Source organism: Caenorhabditis elegans, chromosome II (genome assembly GCF_000002985.6).
Source record: "Caenorhabditis elegans chromosome II".
Classification (NCBI taxonomy): Eukaryota; Metazoa; Nematoda; class Chromadorea; order Rhabditida; family Rhabditidae; genus Caenorhabditis; species Caenorhabditis elegans.
Window position 1 is genome coordinate 8,969,822 of NC_003280.10, and position 27,199 is coordinate 8,997,020.

The 27,199-nt window shown below is 36.7% G+C and overlaps 8 protein-coding genes and 3 non-coding genes across 12 annotated transcripts; 4 read left to right on the plus strand and 7 right to left on the minus strand.

Moving 5' to 3' along the window:
* Positions 1–158: 158 nt before the first annotated feature.
* C18E9.5 (uncharacterized protein) lies at positions 159–2,146 on the plus strand. Its single transcript, NM_063510.7, has 8 exons — positions 159–298; positions 345–405; positions 883–967; positions 1,015–1,136; positions 1,247–1,359; positions 1,598–1,669; positions 1,720–1,880; positions 1,930–2,146. The coding sequence occupies exons 1-8, from the start codon at positions 267–269 to the stop codon at positions 2,082–2,084; spliced, it is 801 nt and encodes a 266-aa protein (NP_495911.3). The 5' UTR covers positions 159–266; the 3' UTR covers positions 2,085–2,146.
* Positions 2,144–3,745, minus strand: tomm-40 (Mitochondrial import receptor subunit TOM40 homolog; the record flags this gene model as incomplete). The annotated part of the gene is made up of 7 exons (NM_063511.7): positions 2,144–2,677; positions 2,731–2,890; positions 2,942–3,171; positions 3,216–3,291; positions 3,339–3,423; positions 3,468–3,542; positions 3,590–3,745. 7 exons carry the CDS (start codon positions 3,743–3,745, stop codon positions 2,554–2,556), a joined length of 906 nt encoding a protein of 301 aa, NP_495912.1. The 3' UTR covers positions 2,144–2,553.
* Positions 3,746–8,653: 4,908 nt separating this feature from the next.
* C18E9.7 (protein-tyrosine-phosphatase) lies at positions 8,654–12,962 on the minus strand. Its single transcript, NM_001361871.2, has 12 exons — positions 12,773–12,962; positions 12,602–12,720; positions 12,025–12,123; positions 11,796–11,969; positions 11,611–11,751; positions 11,318–11,562; positions 10,665–11,271; positions 10,455–10,617; positions 10,106–10,215; positions 9,957–10,062; positions 9,271–9,908; positions 8,654–9,211 (listed from the first exon to the last, which is right to left on the minus strand). The coding sequence occupies exons 1-12, from the start codon at positions 12,934–12,936 to the stop codon at positions 9,096–9,098; spliced, it is 2,682 nt and encodes an 893-aa protein (NP_001348641.1). The 5' UTR covers positions 12,937–12,962; the 3' UTR covers positions 8,654–9,095.
* Positions 12,963–14,212: 1,250 nt separating this feature from the next.
* Positions 14,213–14,496, minus strand: C18E9.14. The gene has a single exon (NR_051489.1). It is a non-coding gene; the product is annotated as an Unclassified non-coding RNA C18E9.14 (non-coding RNA).
* A 440-nt stretch (positions 14,497–14,936) lies between these two features.
* Positions 14,937–14,998, minus strand: C18E9.13. Its single transcript, NR_051490.1, has one exon. It is a non-coding gene; the product is annotated as an Unclassified non-coding RNA C18E9.13 (non-coding RNA).
* A 45-nt stretch (positions 14,999–15,043) lies between these two features.
* On the minus strand, positions 15,044–15,180 carry C18E9.12. Its single transcript, NR_051491.1, has one exon. It is a non-coding gene; the product is annotated as an Unclassified non-coding RNA C18E9.12 (non-coding RNA).
* An 898-nt stretch (positions 15,181–16,078) lies between these two features.
* C18E9.8 (DUF7754 domain-containing protein) lies at positions 16,079–18,241 on the minus strand. Its single transcript, NM_063513.4, has 6 exons — positions 17,727–18,241; positions 17,336–17,668; positions 17,036–17,290; positions 16,575–16,990; positions 16,393–16,527; positions 16,079–16,346 (listed from the first exon to the last, which is right to left on the minus strand). The coding sequence occupies exons 1-6, from the start codon at positions 18,198–18,200 to the stop codon at positions 16,199–16,201; spliced, it is 1,761 nt and encodes a 586-aa protein (NP_495914.1). The 5' UTR covers positions 18,201–18,241; the 3' UTR covers positions 16,079–16,198.
* Positions 18,242–18,537: 296 nt separating this feature from the next.
* On the minus strand, positions 18,538–19,723 carry C18E9.9 (MARVEL domain-containing protein). Its single transcript, NM_063514.8, has 3 exons — positions 19,499–19,723; positions 18,894–18,998; positions 18,538–18,841 (listed from the first exon to the last, which is right to left on the minus strand). The coding sequence occupies exons 1-3, from the start codon at positions 19,715–19,717 to the stop codon at positions 18,686–18,688; spliced, it is 480 nt and encodes a 159-aa protein (NP_495915.1). The 5' UTR covers positions 19,718–19,723; the 3' UTR covers positions 18,538–18,685.
* A 3,615-nt stretch (positions 19,724–23,338) lies between these two features.
* ooc-5 (Torsin-like protein) lies at positions 23,339–24,713 on the plus strand. 2 transcript variants are annotated; one of them, NM_063515.3, is made up of 4 exons: positions 23,339–23,445; positions 23,488–23,595; positions 23,645–23,828; positions 23,880–24,713. In NM_063515.3, the coding sequence occupies exons 1-4, from the start codon at positions 23,352–23,354 to the stop codon at positions 24,562–24,564; spliced, it is 1,071 nt and encodes a 356-aa protein (NP_495916.1). In that variant the 5' UTR covers positions 23,339–23,351; the 3' UTR covers positions 24,565–24,713. The 2 variants fall into 2 exon arrangements, with proteins under 2 accessions (NP_495916.1, NP_495917.1); NM_063516.6 differs by having other exon boundaries at positions 23,348–23,427; positions 23,880–24,710.
* Positions 24,714–24,814: 101 nt separating this feature from the next.
* On the plus strand, positions 24,815–26,448 carry F44G4.1 (Brix domain-containing protein F44G4.1; the record flags this gene model as incomplete). Its single annotated transcript, NM_063517.8, has 6 exons — positions 24,815–25,381; positions 25,432–25,668; positions 25,783–25,853; positions 25,899–26,006; positions 26,052–26,181; positions 26,231–26,448. 6 exons carry the CDS (start codon positions 24,815–24,817, stop codon positions 26,270–26,272), a joined length of 1,155 nt encoding a protein of 384 aa, NP_495918.1. The 3' UTR covers positions 26,273–26,448.
* A 94-nt stretch (positions 26,449–26,542) lies between these two features.
* ndub-2 (putative NADH dehydrogenase [ubiquinone] 1 beta subcomplex subunit 2, mitochondrial) lies at positions 26,543–27,196 on the plus strand. The gene is made up of 2 exons (NM_063518.10): positions 26,543–26,643; positions 26,688–27,196. The coding sequence occupies exons 1-2, from the start codon at positions 26,552–26,554 to the stop codon at positions 27,076–27,078; spliced, it is 483 nt and encodes a 160-aa protein (NP_495919.1). The 5' UTR covers positions 26,543–26,551; the 3' UTR covers positions 27,079–27,196.
* The last annotated feature ends 3 nt before the right edge of the window (positions 27,197–27,199 follow it).

The window sequence follows — 27,199 nt, forward strand, 5'->3', positions numbered from 1 at the left end:
ATTTTACTACATTTAAATCGGTACAGGATTTTGACCTTTCAGTGCCCAGCATTTTCTTTGAAACAATTCATCCCGATCAGCAATAATTCTTTTCGCATTTGCAATTTATTCTATAATTAGATAAGAGGATGACTCGTGGAAGATGGCAAGCGTGCCGCATTATTTCAAACTGATAACACACATTCTCGCTCTCAATCAATTTCCGACTGAAAATCGACCACAGCCTCTTTCGTTTGTCTTGTTGGACGGAAGCGCATTAAAGTATCATGTCGAGCGTTTCAGAGAAAGAGCATCGAATGTAAGTTTTAAGATTTCATATTTGGAGGATTTTTTATTAATTCCAGAATCGATGATTTTGATTATGGGGATAATGTATCTATTATTGATAGATCTGAAATTGTTGATGTGAGTTTAATTATAATTTTTTTGAGACATTATGACACGATTTTGCTAGTAGTTACTTGATTTGAAAATGACTAAAAGATTATTTGGAACATTTTCCTGTTTACTTTGTGCAAATACACAGTAATATTTTTTAGTTTCTAAAATTTACACAAAATTGAATATCCAGAATGAGATGACGTTCCTGAAAATGTCAAACTTCAATTTCTGATGAACAATTTTGTCCAAGTTAGCACCTGTAACGACGAGCACAACTGAGATCGTGGCGGGACCCAATAAGAGATACGACGTGCGCCTTTAAAACAATATTTCACTTTTTTACGAAGTTACGATATGTCGTCAGCGAAATTCAAATGCTTTCGAATAACCACAAAAGCTATTCAGGCTTGTACATTCGAACGCTACTTGAAACAACTAGAATTCATATATTATGAAGAATTTCTGATTCATTAGGATCTGTTTAATTGTAAAAACTTTCAGTGGAGTGCCATAGTTATCAAAATTATTCTGGGACTTGTGTTCATTGGTTTTGCATCTGGATGCATCATATACTCTGTAATCACATGTATGCACAAAAAAACACAAAAATCAATTCTAAAAGTGTATTTTTAGCAGAGGAGTATGTACACCCAGCCGCTATAAACTCAACTTTCTTCTCCTATGATGTCAGTCAACACTGTGACAATGGAACATTGACGTGGTCGAATAGGACAGGATCTATTAATGATTATGATGTAGGTCTAATTATTAACTTGATATTCTCAAGTTTAATTCTAAATAGAAAGATTACAGTATTCCGAAAAGATAATTGAATCAACTTGTAAGATTTTAATATTGAATTCAGAAAGTGACAACTGGAATCGCGTGGTTACAGGACTCAACCAGAAAACGCATTTATCATAGAATCGGAATTGCTCCAAATGACAAGGACTGGAGGGTTTCTCATTATGTTTTTGTGTAAGAAACTTTTTTTTTTTGGAAAATTTATGTCAATTTTTGTATTCTGTATTGATCAGTTCTTGGAACATCGAGGAATTGCGTAATTAACGGGCCTCTTTTTTACACTTGAAATTCCATTTTATTTGGAAGTTCTGGTGTCCGCAGTGTTTATGTTTACATCGCTACTTTTAAAAAAAGTTTATTTAAAATTATATATTGCCCCTTCTTGTAATGAGCATTTCAAAATTTGTTTCAGAAACCATACATTCTTCGTTGATCGTAACGGATGCACCAGACAAGCATACGGTTATGATGAGTATCTGAGAAGGTTCATCTGAATTTAATCATTATCAAAACCACATTTTTATTTAATTTCAGACTCGGATTCCATAAGATCAGAATGCAACGAACCGAGTCAATTTCAGTTGAAGAAGATGAGAGTGTGAAAGTGAACTTCTACGAAGGCGAACCATCACATGATATTATGATCGATGGAATTCATCCAACAATTGTTAGAGCATACACTCAACCGGATAATTGTATGTGTTTGAAATTGACAAAGCTCTAATAATTATAGACAAATTTCAGCGTTCACTTATGCATGGGAATACATTTTCCCACAAACTCCAGACGAGACAGGCCTTTTCCGAAAGGATTATTGGTTTCCCGAAATGAAGGCGGGAGTTGACGATGAAGGAATATTCGAAGAATTGCCATCGTCCTGTTATAAACAAACTGATTAGAATATATAATTGCCTTACCACCCCTACTTTGTACATCCAATGAATGAATAGTTAAGATTCTGGTTTCAATTTTATTAAAGGCCATAACAGAAAATTAAAATTATATGCTTATGATTCTCCTTCACTGGTTCTGTACTGAAGAGTCATGAAATGCACTTAAACCAACAAAGGAAACTCTAGAGGAAGGGGAAACGATAATAAATTCATATTACTACTAAAACCGCTCTAAAAAGACGATAAGAAAAAAACAAAGAATGTCAACGAATTAATGGAAGACTGTTGGATTGATTGATGGAATTCAACCTATAAATAATAGGCATATGTGCTAATCCTAAAACTAAAAAATAAAGGGGAAAAAGACGAATAACAACTTATGAGACGGCGAGGAGAGAAATGATTGAGAAAAAGTAAGAGAATGAATACTTCGTCGTATTGTCAACAGATAAACAAGAGGACAGTGAGCAACGAATTAACCAATGATAAGTCCGATTCCGAACTTTCCAGCAGCCTTCACGTGGTTAAGAGTACCCGATAGAGCCAAGGTGAATGGGAGCTGCTGACTGAGACGTTTTTCGAATACACCACCAACAGTCCTGAAAACGAGAATCATAAATATTTAAATGTTTAAGATGTTCTAAAATCTCACCAGTTAGTGTCAAAGCTAGCTCTCATGGTTACACCTTCCTCTGGCAGCTCGGTTTGATAGGCTAGCGTGGTGACGGCTTCTCCAACATTGGCATTGCACTCAAATTCGACTCCGAACGCCAAGTTTTCATTTTGTTTGTGATAGTAAGTTAGGTGTACTCCTGAAAATGCATCAATCTCTTTTTTCCTTCTCACTAACAAATAAAACATACCGGATGCCCCGAGTGTGGCAGCTGCGATGAAATGATTTGCAGTGTATCGAGCTGCATACGAAAGCACTGAGATCTGTCCTCCAGGAATATTCTTTCCATACTGATATACCATCTCAGTTCCCACATCAAGACGGGGTGTAAGTCTCCGCAAAAACTGTCCAACCAAGATACCAGCTTCGTTGACAAGATCAATGTTTGCCAAAGTGAGACCCAGCGTGCTGAGACGGCCTCTGAAAATGCACATTTTAAATTTGTATGGTTAGAAATAACATACTTTCTCTCAATTGTGGCTTGCGCACCAGCCAATTTTCCTTGCTGGATTTGCCCTTGAAGTTTTGTTCGGTATATTCCTGAAGTAAAATATAAAAAATCACAGAAATTTCGAAAAATATCAGACCAAGTTGGTGAAGTATGGTTGCGGTAGTGTTTCCATTTACATCAGTGTCTCCAAGAAGAATTGGGTAAGCTTCTGCCGGTCCAACCTGAAATGATTGTTGAAACGAAATTTTTGAAAAGACATTTCTACCTGATTGGTTCCTACATATGTTGCTCCAAATCGGTATCCGGTGTTCATTGCAGAGAGAGAAAGAGTGTGAGAAACCTGAAAACATCAATTTTACAGCATTTTATGAACTAAGAACATGTTACCTGGAAGTGCGAACTCAGTCCTTTATTAACCATCAGCTTGGCTCCTTCGAAACATGTTGGGAAGACATCACGAGCTTTGCGGTGGAGTTCTTCGTATGAACCCGGATTTGTTTGAGGAATCGGTGAGGCGAGCTCACTTTCTGTTGGTGTCGCCATCTGCAAAACTATTTTTAGTAGGAAATTTTTAACAATTTCAACCCAAATTTGAAGTGAACAAACGATAAAAAGGAAAACATGACGTAATTATTCAGTGTACCTAAATCATATAGTCCACCTAATTTATAAGATTGAATTTGGTGCGAAAACTTTAATTACTTCCTGAAAAATATTTAAATAATCATAAATATCAAAAAAGTTGAAGAAAACTACTTGAAAAATAATAAAACCAAGGTTTTTTATTTAGAAGGGTTTATTCGCAGCACAGTTAAACAACACGCAGGTGGCATTGCGGAGCATCGTTGTACAATGAAAATTACGAGAATTCAATTCTTGAAGCCATAGAATTGAAGAAAGCAAAAAACCGAAGACATAATTAAATACAGACATTAGAAAAACCTTCTGCTTTGACAGAGAATCTTTTAATTTGATATCAGCACTTATCAAGTTCAGTAATAAACGTATCTTTGCAAAGGTTTAATATAATTTAAAAAGAGTAAACGTACGTGAAACGTGAATTTTAAAAAAAGTGAACTCAGTACACATGACAATCCAGCTTGGCAAGCTGCGGAAAGCCGATCTATTAATTTTTTAAAATTAATTTTAGCAATAAAAAATGCGTCCACCCGTTCCTCTGCTCAGAAGAGAGCTTTTTTTGATGTGTTGAAGGTAAAATTCAAAATTTCTCCGACCATCTTGAAAACTGAAATTTTAGCATCCCGAGAATGTCATATTCACGATAATTCGAACGGTTTTTGGAATAATGGGTCCGTGAGGAGTAATTCAGGAGAATGCGACGGATTTCGGAATGTGGACGACAAAGATTTGGTAAATGTGCAGACAAGTGTTCAGTGTGAGTTTAAAACGGGCACGGAAACGGAAGCGGGCACTCTCCTTTACTAGGAGTACTGTAGTTTAGTGTGGTGAAGCAGTAGTGGTGCAAAGCACCGCTAGAAAGAGCCTCCTCTATCGAAGGGCAGGTAGGGGAGTTCAAGGGATTCGGCATCGGCTTCGACTCGTGGCTTCGAGAGTCCGCATTTGAGCAGCTGGCTGTCTCCGCATTGTGCACACGACAACACACGTCTACCTTCAATTTTTGCATTATACTTGTCCAGAAGCGTCGAGCGTCGACACCTCCGCCTGCTGAGCTAGATTCTCGTCGATCATGGGAGTTCCACTGTTCGACTGTTCCACTGTTCCAGGGTCGTATATTTTGATGGGGAGACCGAGGGCTTCAGTCACCGTTTTGGGATCCGGCCAATCTTTTGATGCGGGAGGGGGATGGACCTAACATTCCAGCAAGTGGGTCACACTTCCTGTGTGTTCACCACTTTCACGAAGAATGGCACCGCAGTGTAGCTGGGTACCATCGTTAAATGTCCGCATATCATCCTAGCCAACTCAACTCTAGTTGTTCTGGGATCTCTCAACAATCTCTCCTCGTCTGATCCCGCTGGGGGCTAAGGTGCCTAGCAAAGTGCTCGGTGGCTTTTGATTCAGGCATCCGGCCTACTTTACGTATTCCTAGTAAATTGATAAATTTCTCGATAATTCCGCAAGACCTCTCAAAACACAGCCATCATTTCAGAGTCTGAAACTAGTTTCTCAGTTCCTTTCTAACTTATTCATCCTTCCAATTTCATGTATTACTGTTGTTTGGTCCTATGCCCACAAGATGTCTTCTATATAGTTTGATCTACACGGCATGACTTTCTAAATATGTAAACTGCTTTCTTCCCACTTGCCATGTTGTCTTCCCCTTCCCGCCCCAAGTGGTTATTATGAACGCGAGACATTCTAGTCCCACTGCCTAGCCACTGAGCGGTTGCTTAGTAGTCCTCTTGTATTCACTACTTTTGGGTCACCTAAAACTCTTCCATCGTTTCCCTATTGTCACCACCTTTCAAAATGAAGCCAGTATTTCGGGGTCTGGCAATAGCTTCTCTTTAACTTCGAACTCTTCCATCTTTTCCCTATTGCCACGACCTTTCAAAATACAGCCAGTATTTCGGGGTCTGGCAATAGCTTCTCGTTAACTTCGAACTCTTCCATCTTTTCCCTATTGCCACGACCTTTCAAAATACAGCCAGTATTTCGGGGTCTGGCAATAGCTTCTCGTTAACTTCGAACTCTTCCATCTTTTCCCTATTGCCACGACCTTTCAAAATGCAGCCAGTATTTCGGGGTCTGGCAATAGCTTCTCTTTAACTTCGAACTCTTCCATCTTTTCCCTATTGCCACGACCTTTCAAAATGCAGCCAGTATTTCGGGGTCTGGCAATAGCTTCTCTTTAACTTCGAACTCTTCCATCTTTTCCCTATTGCTACGACCTTTCAAAATACAGCCAGTATTTCGGGGTCTGGCAATAGCTTCTCGTTAACTTCGAACTCTTCCATCTTTTCCCTATTGCCACGACCTTTCAAAATACAGCCAGTATTTCGGGGTCTGGCAATAGCTTCTCGTTAACTTCGAACTCTTCCATCTTTTCCCTATTGCTACGACCTTTCAAAATACAGCCAGTATTTCGGGGTCTGGCAATAGCTTCTCGTTAACTTCGAACTCTTCCATCTTTTCCCTATTGCCACGACCTTTCAAAATACAGCCAGTATTTCGGGGTCTGGCAATAGCTTCTCGTTAACTTCGAACTCTTCCATCTTTTCCCTATTGCCACGACCTTTCAAAATACAGCCAGTATTTCGGGGTCTGGCAATAGCTTCTCGTTAACTTCGAACTCTTCCATCTTTTCCCTATTGCTACGACATTTCAAAATACAGCCAGTATTTCGGGGTCTGGCAATAGCTTCTCGTTAACTTCGAACTCTTCCATCTTTTCCCTATTGCCACGACCTTTCAAAATACAGCCAGTATTTCGGGGTCTGGCAATAGCTTCTCGTTAACTTCGAACTCTTCCATCTTTTCCCTATTGCCACGACCTTTCAAAATGCAGCCAGTATTTCGGGGTCTGGCAATAGCTTCTCGTTAACTTCGAACTCTTCCATCTTTTCCCTATTGCCACGACCTTTCAAAATACAGCCAGTATTTCGGGGTCTGGCAATAGCTTCTCGTTAACTTCGAACTCTTCCATCTTTTCCCTATTGCCACGACCTTTCAAAATACAGCCAGTATTTCGGGGTCTGGCAATAGCTTCTCGTTAACTTCGAACTCTTCCATCTTTTCCCTATTGCCACGACCTTTCAAAATACAGCCAGTATTTCGGGGTCTGGCAATAGCTTCTCGTTAACTTCGAACTCTTCCATCTTTTCCCTATTGCCACGACCTTTCAAAATGCAGCCAGTATTTCGGGGTCTGGCAATAGCTTCTCGTTAACTTCGAACTCTTCCATCTTTTCCCTATTGCCACGACCTTTCAAAATACAGCCAGTATTTCGGGGTCTGGCAATAGCTTCTCGTTAACTTCGAACTCTTCCATCTTTTCCCTATTGCAACGACCTTTCAAAATACAGCCAGTATTTCGGGGTCTGGCAATAGCTTCTCGTTAACTTCGAACTCTTCCATCTTTTCCCTATTGCCACGACCTTTCAAAATGCAGCCAGTATTTCGGGGTCTGGCAATAGCTTCTCGTTAACTTCGAACTCTTCCATCTTTTCCCTATTGCCACGACCTTTCAAAATACAGCCAGTATTTCGGGGTCTGGCAATAGCTTCTCGTTAACTTCGAACTCTTCCATCTTTTCCCTATTGCCACGACCTTTCAAAATACAGCCAGTATTTCGGGGTCTGGCAATAGCTTCTCGTTAACTTCGAACTCTTCCATCTTTTCCCTATTGCCACGACCTTTCAAAATACAGCCAGTATTTCGGGGTCTGGCAATAGCTTCTCGTTAACTTCGAACTCTTCCATCTTTTCCCTATTGCCACGACCTTTCAAAATACAGCCAGTATTTCGGGGTCTGGCAATAGTATTTAGCCAGTATTTAAATACCACTCACTCATTCATACTGCCAATTTCTTTTATTTATTTTTTTAAGTCACTGGTTTTTTCAACAATATTTTTTTTGATAATTGAATAGTCGATGTTTTGTATTTCTTGTTTTCTCTTCTCAACGTGGTATTTGCCATTTGCAATCTTTTCGCGTTCATAAAATTTACTATAGGCGGTATCTACAAGTTGAGATGTGCATGGGTTGCTGTTTAGATTTCTGTTATTTTCAATAAAATTGGTAAATGATATTGAGATCAAAGAGATGTGAGGTATGGGTGTGATTTTTATTTTTTTAATTATTGACTTTGCAAACAAATTATCGATATCTTTGTGGAAGTAATAGTTTTTTATAAGCTCCCATGCGGGCTTGTAATATATATTAAATTGCTATACGAGCCGGAACTTAGTCTGACTGGGAAGCCCCTGTTCATTCCTATTTGTTTCCTGTCTAATTAATTAATCTGATTCTCTCCGAAGAACGATTAAACATTGATTTCAAGTACATCTTCGATAAAAAGACTGCAATTTCCTTTGAAAAATCAATGAAGCTCTGAATCTCTCGTTGCTGTCGGAGTTTCATGGATTTTTCATAGGAAATTACAGTCTTTTCATTGAAGATGTACTTGAAATCAATGTTAAATTATTCTTGGGAGAGAATCAGATTAATTAATTGGACAGAAAACAAATAGGAATGAATCCTCGTTGCTGTCAAAGCTAAAGTACTCTTTAAATGACGCACTGTTGCATTAATTTCGCATCCGAGTGATAAAAACTATCTTGTTGCTGTTCATTTGAAAATCACCCGTAGTTGTGCAAGCATTAACACGTCAGTTCAAAGCCACAGCCTGTTTTGCTAAGTCAGTCACGCCACGATCTCAGTGAAAGTTGTCGCTATGTGCACGAAATTTTACAGATTTGTTGATTAGACGACATTCCCAATTTCAATTCAAAAATAGAAAGCCCAGATTTAACATGATGGTTCGTGCATTTAGCTGTTTGAGAATTCCAGCTTGTAACTTTATGGAAAGTAAGCTGACAGTTGTAAATTTCAAAAAATAACCGAATTCAGTTAATAAATGTATAAAGAAGTTCATATATAGTGAGAACATGAGCTTTTTGAAAACACAAATGCAAGTTGGCAATTCAAAATAAAAAGAAAACAGAAAAGACAAGTAGGGAAGAGAAATAGGTGTGAAAACATAGACAAAAAAACCCATAAGCAGATGGTCCGGGAGCAAATAAAATTATGAAAGACCGAAACAGATAAGGTTGAAGGCCGGACTACGTTAATCACTCGGAGTGCACAGATAAGTTATTCTTGACAAAATTGTTAGGGAAAATGTCAGATGATATAAAATAATACTGATTTGAAGGGGAAAGGCACAAAATATAAAAAGATAATTGCAATATTCTAGAATAATATTAATGCGATAAAGATTGATAAAATGAATGAAATCATTGGGAACTGTCGATCAGCAGATTTTCGACGGCATCCGTTCAAATACATGTGGCAAGGGAAACGGCGACCTGTAAACAAACTTTTCTATTTCAATTTAACAAAACTAATATCCAAAAAGTCTACAAACCATCATCTTCTTCCTCTTCTTCGTCATCGTCTCCTTCTGAATCTTTTTCTCCTTCAATTCTTCCCCAATCAGTTTCCATTGCCACTTTTGTGTCCGTATACATTCGAATTTTTACTCGATAGTCCGTGCCGGCTCGCAGGATTCCATTACAGTACGGCTCATCCAGATTTCTTTTCACACAATCATCAGTTCCGACGGTGAATGCTGCTCGTCTTACTCGTTCCGAGTCGAACGGATTCCACGTGGATGGAGATGCGCGGTACGATCCCCAAACTTCTTCATCCTTCACTTCAAACCACGACTTCAATTCATAATTGTCATCATTCAGATCAGTATCGTCTGATACAATTACAGCAAAATTATCAGGAGATCCATTGAGCAACGAGAAAACTGATAGATCATTGTCAAATCCAACAACAAGTTCTCGACTTCCCTGTCGATGAATTGATGGGGAAAGACGTCCTTTTGGTATTGCTACCGTAATCATTTCAGATTCACTTTCAGCTGCAGCTTGACCCAATCCCATTATTACTGTGATAGTGAATGTATAATAAACTTCTGCTTTAAGTGCAGAGAATCGATGTCTACTTGCACCTTTTAATTCAACTGATACTGTTGGAATGTTGTCTGCATTGTAGCTGAAAATATACACTTTGCATTCGTTAACGTATCGTTGCTGAGCTTACCTCAATCTGAATCTGCAATCAGAATCTGCAAAATTTTCAATATCCCAATACAAGACGACGTAATCTTTTCCAACAACCGGGAACAGTTGATTCACTTTAAGTGGATCTGAAATGTTTTTTTTTATAGGTAAAGCTTATCTACAACTCACAAGTAGTAATATCAGCAGTCACTGGTCGACTCCTCACTCCTTTATAAACAGTGTAAACTGAGAATTGGTAAGTCTTTCCAGGAATCAGCTTTGTGAATGTGAACGATTTCCTGAAAAAGAGGTATTCCGCATGAAATAGTTTAACTACAAGATATGTAAAATATAATTAAAATTAAAATTGCAGGACCAATCAACCAGTCACCCTCCAACTTTTGAACCAAACACATGGAGTGGGCAAAATTTGAAGATGCTGATCGGTTCATAAATGTGTATGGCTTTTTTTCGTTTGGAGGAAATTCAAATAGAGAAGGTGTTCAAAATTTTTCACTAAACTATTCAGTTAACTTACTCATGTTCCATTTCCACTTTTTTTGAAATATTCTTATTGTTTCCACTGAAAGTAAGCAGATAGTAATCAAATCTTCCTTGTTCTGGATCCGAATCCCCGAAATTGATATTAATCGAATTTGAGGAAATTTGACCAGGATACACAGTAGAGGATATTATGGGAGCTAAAATTAATATAAATTATATTTCATATGATAAGAGAGAAAGTTACCTGTAACTTGCTCAAGTTGTGTAGTTTTAGAAGTAAGTGATAATTCAGTGGATGCATTCCGTATTGAAATTGAATAACTATTCGATGGATCCAACTTGTCCAAAAGCACAAATTCTTCTTTATTTGTCACTTCCATCTCTTTACTTTCAGCTCTTCCAATTCCAAATGAAATAACAATTTTATAACTTTTGAAGTCATGATAAACCGGCCAATCCCATGCTAACTTAATACTTGCTACGTAGAACTCATCGGTATTCACTTCAGTAACTCGAACATTTTCCAATTGCTTTGGTTTCGATAGATGCGCAATTCGATGTCCCCACCATGTTTTACTCAGAGCACCAGCAATCATACAAAATACACGGATGTCTAGGGTATGCTCTGGGAACATTTTAATATTTGCATTCTCATCAGATGTTGCTAGAGAGAATGAACGAGGCCTGCTGAGTGTCAGAATAGTGTAGTTGACGAAGAAAGCTTCACAATTTGCATTTTCTGGAGCTTCCCAATCAAGACGAAGCATCTCGTTCTCATCAGATAACCATATTTCTGATGGTTCACCATATTCTTTAATCATTTCTGGAAGATCCACAAGAACGTTAGTATTCTGAAAATTTAACGTATAAGTATTGCAAATGTGGCAGAACTTTTACCTCAGAAGGATGATCTTCACCTAGGTCACCAGAATTAACTTCCATTGGTGAAGCTTTAGGTTTTGTGGTAGTTGGCCTTCTCGGAGTAGTTGTTTCTTTTTGAAGTGTAACTTCTGTTGTTGATACTTCTGTTTCAGTAACTTCAGGGATAGTTGAAGTCGTTGATGACTCGGCGGTTGTAGTTGAAACCATCACAGTTTCCCGAACCGGAGGGGTAAATGTTGTAGTTACTGCTACTAGTGGCGCTGAATTTGGATTATGTCTTAAACTTGAAAAGTGTAACAAAAACATACTTGTAATAGTGGGATCTTCTTCAACTTCTCTCGAATATTCATACGACGTCATTTCTGTAGTAGTTTGCAGTCCGATATTGAAATTTGGAGGCAAAGTCTTGACACTGTACTGTTCAGCAGAAGATGAATAATCATAGTTTGCTGAAGTAAGCTTATTTCAAAAAATCAATTCAATATTTGATTACCTGTTCCTTGAGTTGTAAAAGTTGTATCTATAAATTCTTGAGACAAGACACCTTGATAAACTGATCGAATACGAAGTCGAAAAGTTGTTCCAGAATCAAGACCTCGTAGTTTTACAAGTGCTGTTTTTGTATCAATTGGATTGGTATATTCTTTGTGTTCTTCTGGGTAATATTCTTTAAAAAAATAAATTGAAAATATCATTAATAATTGTTGGTGGCATGTTCTCACCCATGTGATAAGTAATATTTTGTCCCTGTGGTGGAAAATAAGAAATTGTAGCTTCATGTTCAGTAGTTTCAATTGAATCAAGTGTTGGAGCATCGGGACCTGAAGTTTATTTTGTTTCTACCAGAAAATATTTCTATTGTTTCATATCAATTGTAGCAAATAATTTCCTTGTGGCACCTCATCTCTATGAATATTGTGAAGTCTAACACATTTCCATTTTCAAACTTTGCCCTCTTTTCTCAATGCAACTTTTTTTTTTTTAATTCCTTCATTCAATTCATACAAAAAACGCATTGGTCAGACAGAGTTGGACAATGTTTGCCGTTGGCACAAAGTGATCTACCGGGTGGACAGAAGGCCACCATCAACCACTGCGAGAATCGTGTTCACACTCCGCCTAACCGGATTACATCGGAAAATGTGTTGTGAGCAGAGAAAGAGAGGGGGTTAAAATAGGAAGAGCGTAAATGAGGAGAAGCTTACATAAACATGTGCCAAAGCACTTTTGAAACAATGGTATGTATTGTTACAAACTTCTAAATGAAATGGAGATTTATGAAGTAGATCAAAAACTTACTACTAAAAACTGTTAGTTCTCCGATATTCTGTCTTGTACCATCCATCAAAATTGCACTGATTGAAACTGTGTAGTCTGTAGCAGATATTGTTCCATTGATGAGCGAATAGAAGGTGGTTCTGGAATTAATGAAAAATATATAATTATTTTGAATAATTAATTTCAACAAACCCCTCGACCGCTGATCCTGAAGGTGGATATCCCACCGGGGGACTATACTCGATGATGTAGGCCTGTGGCGTCGGCTGGATTGCATGGCTGGTGAAGTCGACAAGAATCGACGACGAGGATGCTATTGAGTTGTAGCTAGCCAGTAGAAAAATCAACAAAAACATTCATTCATGCACACCGAGTTTGTTCTGGAAACTAGACCATCAGAAGTGAATGTTAGGAAAAATAGCAGAGAATGTATGGAATACGACTAAAATTGTAAGAATCAAGGATGTGAAGATGATTGGATTGTTTAAATGTAGATTTTGAACAATTTTTCAAACTTTTCTTCGAAGTCCCCAGCGGAACTTTTAAAATTGTACAACAAAATTTTGTTTTAAATTAAAAACATAAGGCTATTTCAACACTACAAATCATAGTGTTAACTAAAAAATATCACGTAAAAATATATAATTTTGGCAGAAGTTACAACTGATAATGGATGCAGTACCAGCTTGATACTTTGCCAATATTGTTTTTTTGATAATTTTGTAAAAAACTACAATAGTTACAGATAAAACAAACACATCATTTGTAGAAACAACAAAACAGGTATTATTTTTGAAGATTAAAATTTTGGAAAATAAATCAAGAATGCCGAATGGAAAAAGGAATTATTGAGTGGATCGAACAAGTTATGGTTTAAAAAAAAAATTGAATTTTCATGTACCTTTGAACTAACATAAAATAAACTTGAAATTCAAAAAATTTCAGAAAAGGAATGGCTGTTTAAATTGCGAAAAAGATACGAAACACATAAGACACATGTACTGTAGTACTAATAAAAACCTTATTGAAACATATAATATGCCCATATATGGAAAAGCAATGAATCGATAATAAATTGAAAAGAAATGTGCGATATTACGAGTGGGGAATTGAGGAGAGGATATGTGTGAAGAGATACGGTTCGGACGGAGACCGTCTATATTTATCCACTCATCAAATAAATAGTTGCTTATCTTTATCTATTGCTCTTTATATTTTCAACAGGATATCAAACGAAATGGAGTGACAAAAGAATTTCATGAAAGAAGGATCTTTGGCCGTTCAATGAATTGGTGAGTTCAAAATGTTATATTTTTAAGATTCAATATCGAAAAACAGTTTCTGACAGTAAAAACTATTTATAAATTAATAATACAATGCGTTCCGGAAGCTTTATAACTTGTTTCCTTTGGAAACATCATACAGTAAACAAGCAATGAAAAAATGGAATGTGAATCTTACATTTTGAAAGCTTACTTTATAACTTTGTATATCAATGGGAAAAATTAAAAATGAATGAAATCTTTTAGAGCTTTTGTTCAATGTTTCTGCTTTATATTATAAGAAAACAAGGAAATAGTCTAGAACAATAAGATTGGAAAAGTGAGAAAAATGTTTGCAATTAATGAGTCAGACACATTGAATGCCTACACTGATTACGTGTTTGACGTCACACGCGCGAGAAATGTCTCTCTTAGCAGAAAATGGCTGGAGCCACACGATGAACAGGCGGCAGAAAACAAGCTAGTTTTGGCGGACTCCGCGGAGCCACTCAAGCATCCCTTACGACGCACCGGTGGTGCTGCTGCTGCCTCGGGTTTGACACCTTGCCACACACCGATTATTATGAAACATTTCGATTTTATGGTGTCCGGGGTTCCGGATTGTTGTGATTGACCGAAAGAACAACGAAATGGAATTTGCAAACATTTTGAAATGAGTGCGGGAGGGCAAGAGCAATGGAATTGGAGCACGGAAGTGTTTGAGAAGCATGCGATAATTGACATGGATACAATGAGTAAGCGCACAAGTGGACAGACATAAGGAATGTTTTCAAGAGGAAAGGGCAACCGGGAAACAAAACTGAGTTGAAAATTAGAAGAAGCTCAGATTAGTTTATGAAGCAAAGTACTCATATAGGTACCAAAAAATTATTTTTTGTAATAACTTGTTTTGAAATGACCTACTATAGTTTACCATAAAAATTATAAGCCGTGCGGTAACTTTCTCGATTAAAAACTTTTATCAATAGTACAAAACATCCGTAATAAAACATTGCATTTAAAAGAATTTCGAAAAAGTATACAAAACAAACAATTAATTAAAAGCACAAAAACTGCGATCAACGTAAGTGAAAAAAACGGTTCGACCAATTGTAAGCCGAGCTTAACCACTTTTCCTGTCTCCTCCTCCCCCTACCATCCAAATGACCAACCAAAAACTAAGAAAAGAATCTTCCGAAAAGGGAACAAGAATTGCGCACAAATTAGTGAGGTGTAAGTTGTGAAATTCGAACTCGAAGGCAAAGAAGTGACAATGGGAGCCCCCACCACCACCAGCCAACAGTTCGTATTTTCGGCTCCGCGCAAGAACGACGACGTTTTTGTTTGTGACATTTGTTTTTTGAATAGGAAGTCTGTTTGAACAAATGTCGGATGATGAGGTTTCAAACGAGCTTAATTGTTTAAGTAATTTCTTGAAAAGGTTTCAACATGGAAAAGTAAATTGATTCAGAAACACGAAGTAGTCTGGGGTTATTTTTGATACATAACCAAACGTTTGTTAATTTCAAAAGTAATCGTTTAACTTCCTTTCTTATTGGGAAATGTACATTTTGTGGTAACTGAAAGGTTTTGCAAAATCTTAATAATGGGAAAAAATAATTTCGGAAAACATATAACAAAATTTTCGTGGAATGTGAATCCTGATGTGAGCTAACCACCAAGTCTCATAAAATGTCAAACTTCCGAACTGGCAGAAAATTGAAATCACGGGATTGAACAATCAGTTTTGAAATTTTTTGGGAGGAAAATGAGTGCACACGAATCAAGAGAAAACTGGAAAACTTTCTAAAAAGTTGAAAAGATTAGGCTCCGAAAATTAAGCGAACGAAGAAACAAAAAAGAAACCAGTGACGAAAGACTTTGGCATGACTGTGAAAGGATCAGGCAGCTAGAGAGAAAGAGAGGTGGAATAGCAGAAAAGTGGCAAAATACGACGATTCCAGAGTTGGCGAGAAGCATGCTGATCGGCGGAGACGCACGCACATACCATCCGGTCATTGTTTGCATTTGCTCAACACGCCGCAATGTCCCTCAACGGGAGCCGCTACGGGAGAGTCCCTCCGGGCTACTGAGACTGTCTTCCGAGCAGCAGCAAGCAGCAGAAAAGAGCACAACTCAGGCGCTTTTGCGTATTTTCGGATTATCGACCCGAACGACACATGTGTTCGGAGCTTAATTCTGTAATTCTCTGCAAAAAGTGCACAAAGGGAGGTGTATGATCGAAGAAATGCTTTATAGAGAATGGTTGGAGAAGCATAGCATTACAAATCACAAGTCCGGAGCAAATAGAGAAAATAAAAAACATTAAAAATCATACAGGAAGTTACGAAAAATACTAGTCGACGACAATAAGCTCCGTTGGTTCTCCAAATGCGTGATCCGATGCCAGAGAGTTCAACGTGTCAACAGCTCGACCTTCTCCAACAACCACTGCTTTACCACGTTGCAAATTGACAGTACGGTGGTGGAAAGTTGTAGGAAATCTGTAGAAGTAAGTTGTTGAATGAATGAAAACTTAAACTAATAAACCTAGTAGAAAGCCGATTGACCATTGGATTCAGTCCCCATCCACTGCACATTCTGTCCATGATTCCTTCATGAGTACGATCCTTCAAGATTTTCAGTTTTCCATGTCTCTCCAAAACCTCGGCAAGTTCACGACAACTGAAATATGAAACATAGTGATTAATTGGAACTTTCTCGAAACAAACCTTGACTCGGCTCTTTGAATATTGACACGGAGCAAGTTTTTGAGATCAAACTTGTCTCCAAACATCAATTGCGACATGTACTCATCTGGTGTAATTGGTGGCTCAAATTCATTTTCCAAGTTTTCCTTGACAATATTCCATCCATGATCGAAAGCAAAAACAATGCAAGCACGAATCATATCCGGATGAGGAACTTCTCCCATTGGATGCATGTAGGTGAGAAGTTGAACAAGAACTTCGCCAGGGATCAAGTCTCCACGAGCACATTCGCGATGAAATTCTGCAGTGTAACGAGCAATGTATTCTCCATTTTGACCAATACAAAGCATTTCCTTTCCATGAGCGGCAAGTATCCCACTGTTGATGTAGAAGATGGTTCCACGGAATAGAATTGCAGACTTGGTAGTGTCACCCTCCTAAATAAACTACTTTATATTAAACTTTGTTCAACATTGGATTACCTCCAATTCAATAAATTTCAAATTGTTCTCGGGCTTCTTCAAAGTTGTCGCATCGGGCTTTGCATTTCTTGCCAGCAAGATAGCGGGGCACACAATTTTCGTGTAAACTTGACGACCACAGAAGTTCTCAGGTTCAAATCCTGATTGAATCATCTGGTTCCATGTTCCGTCCAAAGCTGCACGGAATGCAAGTTCACTGATAGCAGGCTCCAATCTATTCTCAATCGCTGCTTGAAAGCGTTGCAAGAATGTCATCTGAAAATAGTTCATTAGAAAATTTCAAATAAAAGAACTTCAAACCGGTCTGTAATTGTAGTCAATGAGATGTTTCGACAACTGATAAATCAAATTGTCACACTTGTAACCAACGGCTCCAGCTGTCAAACGACGGAATGATGCGAAAATTGGACGGCGAGTAGGATATGCTTGGTAAAGAAGTTCGAGGAATGCTTCCTTTTCAGAGCAAGTTGCTTTGATAGCTGGGCAATCCGTACGAGATGCGTACTCTTTTTCCGATTTTCCCAAATAATCCGACAATAGGGAGAGGATGTTTGAATGAACACGAATACGAGATCCATCGTCGAATTCAATCACTTCATCACCTTCCTCAAAAGTTGGGAGATCCAGGTACATCTGAAATAGTTTATAATTTACAGATCAATAGATTATAATCTCAAAAAAAAAAACTCACCAAATTCAACACTCTCATTTCAAATTTCAAAAATTTGACGTCACTATTCTGAATTTCCACGTTCAGAGGATATGAAAATGAATCAAATTTATAAACATCCTTATCAACAACATTCAAAATATTCGACTGACATCCAGTTTTGATTCTGAGTTGAACAAGAAGTTGCCATTCAGCAGGAGTTGTTGCTTGCACAGAAAGATATACACGACGAGTACCGTTTTCCATAACTTGCTTGACTCGAAACTGAAGTTTTTCGAAGATGAATGAGTCCTCTTCCTCTCCATTTGGTAGATTCTGATCATCAACGGCAATGAACACAATTGGATTCGGATTCTCCACTGTTTCCTCCACCTCTTCTTTTCCTCCAGCTTCTTCCCTCAACGCCTTCTGACTCTCCTTCAAAATTTCCAAATCCATTTCGTGAAAACTGATTGCAGTTTCAGCAGACAGAACTGACAGCTCCGATAGCGACATTGTTTTGATTTCGCTTCTACGTCTTGTAAATTTTGTGAAATAAATTTATTTTGTAGTTTTCTGGTTATTCGGTTGTTTTGTTGTGACGTGGTATTTGAAAAATGGAAGGCCACGGATGTCATTTTTTGAAAATTAATTTTGAAAAGAAACGCCAATTATTTTTTCATTTAGCCATTTTCAACTTCAACTGCGTCTCAACAAATGTCATTACACATTACCATACTTGCAAATCGGGAAATGAAGCTTTTGCAATGAGGGCGAGGACAGATGCGGGCTAGATGCACTCTTGTTTAAGCCTCGCCGTTATCCTCAGCTTCCAAAAATATTTTAACTAGTTAAAGGAAACACTTTATTTTGTTCAAAAATGTCAACATGTCAAATGTAGGAGAGCAAGAGAAAAGAGTGAGAAAGAAGGGGTTTTTGTGATGTCTCGTTAAAAAATAAATAAGAGCTATAAACCGTTAAAATTCGTTTTTGTTCAAAGCTTATGCAGGGTTGGCTCCGGCTGGATAGACTGTTGGTGGTGGTCCAGCAGTTGCTTGGTTTGAAGTGTGTGAAGAAGAAGTTCTTGAAGCAGACATTGAAGTCCAAGCCATGAGTGCTTGAAGACCATATGCTAGTACAAGAAGTACCGATACAATCTGAAAATATAATAATACTGATTCTTAAGTTTTAGTATCTTAAAAAACAAACAGTTGCCAAAAGGAACCAAAAATTGAAATGATAGAAGATATTGCAAAAATAGTAAATAGTGTTGAGAGCACTGCATACACAGAATGCTCCACTGTATGCGAGTTCCTGAAATAAATTATTTTAAAACTTTTTGCCTGCATTTTTATAACATTTTTCACATCAATGAAACATTTGATAGTAGAATCAGTATTATAGAAAAATTACGGTAGACAAGAAATCAGACAGGCAGGAATGAACTCGTCCTGATTATCATGTTAAAATAGTTGCAAATATTTTAAGAGACATTACTAATAGCCTAAATATATTCGAACCTATACATATTCTTAGCTGATGTGAATAGATATTGCCTATGGAGAGCGAGAGTTCAGCTTTTAGCAACATTTTGCAACATTTAGCAACATTTTGAGCACATTCTGAAGTCAAATCAAATAGTAGTACAAATCGATTTAATCAGCTTATTCTTTAATTTCCCGACTATCAATATAAACAATCGGCGACAACTCATTAAACACCTCTCAAATAAGTTGTAAAATTTCTGCCAAAAACGAGTGAAAATTTTACCAAGAAGTTACTGCATTCGCTATTGATTTAAAATTCTCACTCACAATAATCACAAACTGTCCCGATCTTGTAAAAGTTAAATCTAAGAAAACAACTGCAACAACTGCGATAGCCGCGAGAAATTCCAGAATCGATGTGAGGCAAATGAACCAAAACCATCCACGGACTCCTGGTGAAGCCATAAAGATAATTTGAAGAAGTGTGAGAAGCAGGAGTGCTGGTTTCAGCACTCCAGGCATTTCCATCATATCTTTGTAAGCCATTGTTTTCTGAAAAATCATAAAAGAGTTACTGAAAAAAAACAAGTAAAATATCAAAAGTTTCAAAAATCAATAGGGAACCAATGGAAATGAGGTAAAATCGAGTAAACAGAAACAAGAAACAGGTTTCAGAGTCAGCCGGTCACCGAAACATTCTGAGTCAGCATAAACTACCTTTTCAGCAAACACTCTTCTCTCTCATGATTTTGTGATAAAGTATTGTGTTCTAGAAAGACTCCTTTTATCGATTGGGAAAAAAGGACGAAAAAAGGAAAATGTATGTGAAGAACAATAAAGGAAGAAAAATAAAGAAATAATAAAAGTTGGGAAATTTTGAAAGAAAAGGAAAATGAGGAAAAGGAACAGAACATACAAATTCAAGGCGTTTGTTTTGTAAGCTTAATTCTATTTCAAAAAAACTTTAAGAAAAAGTGTACGATTAATTTTGGACGGCCAGTTTTAAGAGTCTACTTATAAAATTCAACATTTAGAAAACAAAAGAATATTGTGAATTATTATTATGAATGAACGTTATGCTTCGAATTTTTCTGTGAGTTAAAAAATGTTTATCAAAATTGGGGGGAGCAAAAATATTAGAGCCAAGACCAATTTTCGAAAAAGTTGTTAGTGCTCTACTTATGGAGAGCCTCCGATAAATTTCCAATTTCTCTATAAATTTCCATGATTTTACCAATATTGAGTATTTCTGAGTATTCAAAATTTTAAATTTCTGGTGACCAAATTTGAATATTGTACTCCTAGAAAACACAAACAATTGCTACTAGTTAAAAAAACAGCACAGATCACAGTGAAACACTAACTATTGTTTCCAACCACGACTTGATTAGGTAACTTTGATTTCAATTTATTTAGACATTTACAAACAAACAACTACGTCATTGCATGTATTTTCTTATGAAACACTTGATAAACTCGTGAAACTGTCTAAAATGTAGGAAGAAAGTCAAGTGACATTCACTATCAATATAACCTTCAAATTGTGAAATATTAAAAGTTAGAGAGCTCCGTGTGCAGGAATGGATTGTGCCACATCATTTATCCGCACAATGCAAACAAATAATTGAGTCATTTCCATTCAAACATGGATCACCACCATCAAACACACATTCATCGAAACGTGGAATATGTGTTTCATTTATTTATGCACGATTGGTTCGAAATATGTGCAACTAAAACTTCATTGTAAAAAATAACTTTCTTTTACATGAAAACGTAGCTAATTGTAAGATTATTTTATCATTGGACAAAAATTATTTGACTTTTTTTAATCTGGAAAAAAGTGGCTAACATCTAGGTTTCACATATCAAAACTGTGTATGTCGTCCAAAAAAGTATCCTACGAGTTTTATATTTTAAAGATGCTTCAATCGTTCGGATCAGAACATTGTTTAGGTTTTAGCCTACAGTAATCATAAAATTTGAAAAAAGTACCATATTTAAACAACTTGGCAGGTTGCCAAAACTTTGAAAAACATTTTGAAAATCAAAATATTTTGTAAGAGTTTATATAAATCATTACTGAAAATACTTTAACTTTAAGATCTAACTTCATTTTTTCCAAAAGTCTGTCCCGTTTAAAACACTAATTTAAATAAAGTTATCCCCATCAGGGATATGCGCAAATTATACAAATTAACCTATTGCGGCATGTTGATCCAACATTTTTAAAAATTAAAACGTAGTGTCAAGATGTAGAAAAATATATTATTAATCTGCAACATATATTTGTTCTAGGTTAAAACTGCGTAGGTATGTATGCTCGAAAATACATGAAAGTTGCCAATTGTATTTTTGGTAATTGCCCAACTTTGATTCAATTTTTGTTTTCAAATAAATATATTTTTGTATTTTACTAAATAAAACTGAAAACAATCGGAAAGTTGCTAAATGGTTTATTAGTTTTTTGTGATTTCCAAACAAGCTATTAGAAAGTTTAATCAAACTTTCTTTTGTTTGATGAAATTGAAGACCTTATAAAACTTTTCTGAAGGTTGAAATATTTTTGAAAGCATTTTTAAATAGAGTTATACATATAACAGAAAAGCTAATACCCAAGGTAATTCAAATATTAATCGATTCGTGGAAAAGTGTGAAAAGTGAACTTGGAATAGTCGGGGGAAAATCAAAATCAAATAGAAATAGTTAAACATAGAGAGACCCGATAGATAGAAATAGAGAAAAGAGTTGAAGTATTTTGAAAAACTTTGATAACGGGGAAGAATCGACTGATCACGCACAACCATCATCAGCCAACAGCAGCACCGCCCCTCCCCGCATTTTATGGCAACAAGAGCAAATAGTTTATCATTCTTGTCACCATCTAGTATAGAAAAAGTACAACATTTTTGTGGTGAACTGAAAAATGTGACGGATTCCAATTGACTCATCCAGATGTGAATTCAGAGAATAATTGAACATGTATTGTAAGAATATGAAAGAGGAAAAACACATTATTTCGGAATGTGCTATTCCAAAAAAGATCCTGCAAAATTTTTTTTCAAACAAAGAATCAATTTGCCTGATTACAAGAATATACCAATTTCACAGAACGATTGGATGATTTCGGAGATTGTCGACGACAAAAATGGAGAGGGAGATTATTAGGAGCTAGATATCGATAGGTATCCGAAAAAAAGTTTTATTCTAACATTTTTACTCCTCCTCACTTCTGAAAAAATATTGTTCGACTTAAAAATTTGAAATTCCCAGTACCCTTCCTGGGCGCGTTCTGCAGACATAGCTATTACCGTATTTTCTTAATTAGTCTTTCACACTCTAAGGCCACTTGAACATTAGTATGCAGGTTCTAATAGTCTTTCGCTGAAGTTTTGACAGACCAGCGATACCTTTTGGAAATTTCAGTAAATTCGTCATTTTTCGGGCAGATTAATCTTAAAAAACGTCCAAATAACCGATGAAGTATTGGAAAAGTATGTTTTTTTTAGAGCTTTTCTTGGAAATAAATCAATAAGCAGTATTGGTGTCTTTTATATATGTGTCTTTTATATACCCATTCTATAAGCTTAAAGGAGGGCACATTTACGCGGAATGGTCTCGGCACGCGCTCCAAACTAAGTTAAAAACGTTTGGCATGTGCGTCTTTAAAACTACTGTAGAGGTTTTGCAAGCGAATTTTTATCGATTTCCTTGTTTTCTTCCTATTAATCGTTTCTTTCAGTTTCTTTTCCAATTTTCTAGAAATTATGTGTTCAATTTGTGTTTATTAGTAATAATGAATGTTATAGACAAGAAAATAAGCATGTTCACTAGGAAAAACTCTCTTTGATTATTAGTTTTCTGTATTTTATTTGTACCGCTGTTTTTTTTCTTCTTTCAATAATTTTCAATTTTTCTACCCAATTAACAATTGTAGGCTTCCAAATTCCACTTTCCGAAATTTTTTTTATGGGTTACGGTGTACAAATCTGCAAACAGCGCCACATAAAAATGCACGGATATTTTTGCCCGTTTGCAAAAAAAAAATTTTTGCCTTAATTTTATTATAATTTTATCAAATTCATGTATAAAACTATAGTTTCAATTCCTGGAATTAAACAAAACTTCTATTTTTATTTTTCGTGTCCTTTACTCGAGCGTAATATCAATTTTCAGGTGGATGAAACTTGATTATGTTCTTCTCCTTCTTTTCCATTTGTGCTTTGTCAACACGGAATTGATAAGCGTGATTACCGGTAAGATTAAAGATTCCGGTGAGAAGAAGTCGAATTTTTAATTATATTCGGTTTTTTCAGGCACGACTATCGCGATATCGGCCGGAGCGTTTTGGGGTCTTAAGGATCGTTTAAAGTGTTACTTATATGAATGCTGTCATGAACCTGACGTAAATTTCAATTATCACAGTAAGATATTTTCCACCTTTTCACTGAATTCAATTATTCTTAATTTAAGCACTGGACGCGGATATTGCAAATCTACTGTTTGGCCAACATTTGGTAAAGGACGTCGTTGTAAATTCCATAAAATCTCATTGGTACAATGAAAATCCCCGAAAACCACTGGTTCTTTCGTTTCACGGTTACACAGGCTCAGGAAAGAACTATGTCGCTGAAATTATAGCAAACAATACGTTCAGGTTCGGAATTTGTTAAATTTTTAGTTGAAAAACAATAATTTCTAATTCCAGGCTTGGACTCCGCAGTACTTTTGTCCAGCATATCGTGGCGACCAATGATTTTCCAGACAAAAATAAACTGGAAGAGTATCAAGTTGAATTAAGAAATCGGATTCTAACAACTGTACAAAAATGTCAACGATCAATATTCATTTTCGATGAGGCTGATAAACTACCAGAGCAGTTGCTAGGCGCAATTAAACCGTTCCTCGACTATTATTCGACAATTTCTGGCGTGGATTTTCGAAGAAGCATCTTCATTCTACTAAGCAATAAAGGTGGAGGAGAAATAGCAAGAATAACAAAAGAACAGTACGAAAGTGGCTATCCACGTGAACAACTCCGCTTGGAAGCTTTCGAACGAGAACTTATGAACTTCTCATACAACGAGAAAGGTGGCTTACAGATGAGCGAGCTCATCTCAAATCATCTTATCGATCATTTCGTTCCATTTCTACCGTTACAACGAGAACATGTCAGAAGTTGCGTTGGTGCTTATCTTCGAAAACGAGGAAGAGGAGATCTGGTGTCCAACGTGGATTTTGTCGAACGAGTTCTTAATTCTCTACAATACTTCCCTGAATCTTCCAAAGCATTTTCTTCATCCGGGTGTAAACGAGTCGACGCTAAAACGGATCTAGAAATGGCCAAGATACGGCCACTTCTCTCAAGTGTTCATTTCGACGATGAACTATAACAATTTTTCTTGTTCATATCAGTATTAGTTACCACTATATCTTACTTAATTTCTAAATTATTACGGGAAGCTGTACATGTAAGCTATTGCATTCCTCGATGATTACCTCATTTGCCAATTTTTCAAACAGTATAAATATTCTTATTAATTTTTAACTTGATTATTCGCTATGCTTGGGTTCAATATCCAGTTTATATATATTTATGTATATTTTTGATGCCTTGTTGAAAATGCTCGTACTTTGTTTCAGATGGCTCCAAAAAAGTCCAAGAAGTCAAAGAAAGAAGAGTCGATGATTGATTTTGTCGAAGAAGAAGTTACTGGTGACGTCGATGAAGATGGTTTTGAACAAGCCGAAGACATGCCAGATGAGGTGGATTCAGATGAAGATGAGCCACCGAAAAAGAAGAAGAAAGTTGTGAAGAAAGAAATCAAACAAGAACTAGAATTGACCGATGAGAAGCTTCAAGAGTTACTGGAAAAGTATGAAGCGTCTAAGGCTACAGCCACAAAAACAAAAGACGACTTCAAACATCTGCCAAAAAGTCAACGTGGAAAAGCATTGAAAAGAGCATTGAGAAAGGACAAAAGAGCCAGACAGGGAGAAAGAGCTCAGATTCGAGATGAACTGGGAGAAAGTGCTCCACAAAAAGAAGTTCCAAAAACTATTGAAAGTATGCGGGAGTATGATGCGACGATGGTAAATGAAGAAGATGACGAAGTTGAGCACGACGAGGCCAACGACGAGTTTGCACCATATTTCAACAGAGAAACATCTCCAAAAGTAATGATCACAATGACTCCAAAAGCTAAAATCGTAAGTTTCACTTCTAAAATATTCAAAGCATTGATTTACCATATTTTCAGACAACCTTCAAATTCTGTTTCGAACTTCAAAAATGTATTCCAAACTCTGAAATATTCACAAGAAAGAACGTATTGCTCAAGACAATCATCGAACAGGCTAAAGAAAGAGAGTTCACTGATTTGCTTGTTGTACACGAAGATAGAAAGAAGCCAAATGGAATTATTTTCTGTCATTTGCCTGAAGGACCTACTGCGTATTTCAAAATCAATAGTCTAACATTCACACAGGATTTGAAGGTTTGTTATTTTGATAACTTCTTTATGTATTGCTTAAAATCATTAAAACTATTTTATGTAACTTACCTTGAAAAATCAGAAAAATTCAAATAAAGAATAAAATTCAAATTTCAGAAATTCGGTGAGTCGACATCTCATTTCCCGGAAGTGATTCTCAACAATTTCAACACACGTCTTGGACACAAGTGCGTTTAATATCGTACATCACTCAATTTATCAGATATTTTCAGCATCGCTCGAATGCTTGCTTGTCTCTTTCCACACGATCCAAAATTCACTGGACGCAGAGTTGTAACATTCCACAATCAGAGAGATTACATCTTTTTCAGACATCATAGGTAGGTGAATCATGTTTATTTCAATCGAATATCTAAAAATTTCAGATACGAATTCAAAAAGGAAGGTTCAAAAGCAGCGCTTCTGGAGTTGGGTCCTCGATTCACATTAAGACTTAAGTGGCTACAGAAGGGTACTTTCGACGCAAAGTGGGGAGAATTCGAATGGGTCCTCAAGGTATGGATTTATTTAAAATTAATTGAATGAAAATTATTAAAAATTTCAGAGACACGAAATGGAAACCAGTCGTCGTCGTTTCTTCCTCTGATTACTATTATTCGTTTTTCAAAGGTTGCAAAAAAATTCGAAGCCCCAATTTTATCCTTACTAAGGTTTTTGAAGTTTTGAACAAATATCTCAATCTCTCCCATGCAACCCTATCATCTTTGTTACTGCTTTTATTTTGTTGTTTTGTTGATGTTATTGAATAATATAATTTGATGCAATTTTTTTAAACTGTTACCTCTAAGGTTTCTGACCGATAATTATCTATTCTGATGATATTTTATTATTATATATATTCGCAGAATTTATTCAGGTTCTGACCATGTTGGGGAACAAATTCGTTGCTCAGTTGGCTCTGCAGCACCTCCGCAATCGAGGACTCGTCAATTCCCCATCTCGTCTGACTTTTGTTCGGTAAATTTTCTTTCCGAATAGTATAGATTTATTTTTTATTCTAGAAATCGATTTGCTTGGGGATCTGATGCTGTTGGTCCAAATGTTCCAGTTGGAGGAAAGATGGGAGCTTCGGAGAATCCAGAATTGCACACCTATGATGGAGACTACCGCGGTACCATCTCGAAGGGGGATAAGCCAATTCCAGATTACTTCTACCGTACTCCAACAACTGGTCGAACCTACATCGATCGTTGTGTAACCTATTTCATCTCAGCTGTCATTTGGGCGTGGTTCTCGTACCACATGTACTATCATTCTGGCCATCTCTTGGGACATTGGTACATGCCATACTTGAGCGAGTTCACGGATGAAGAGCTCGGAATTCCAAAGGATTCTGCCGAAGATCCAGAATACTGGGGCAACCACAAGAAAGAATATGGAACTTATCGATAAATAGTTGACAGAATGTTTTTAGTTCATTCATAGTCTCATTCTTCTTGAAACGACTTGACTTTTATTTTTAACCGTTTCCTGTATGCCTGATTGTAATTCAATAAAGTGGCTTCGAATACGA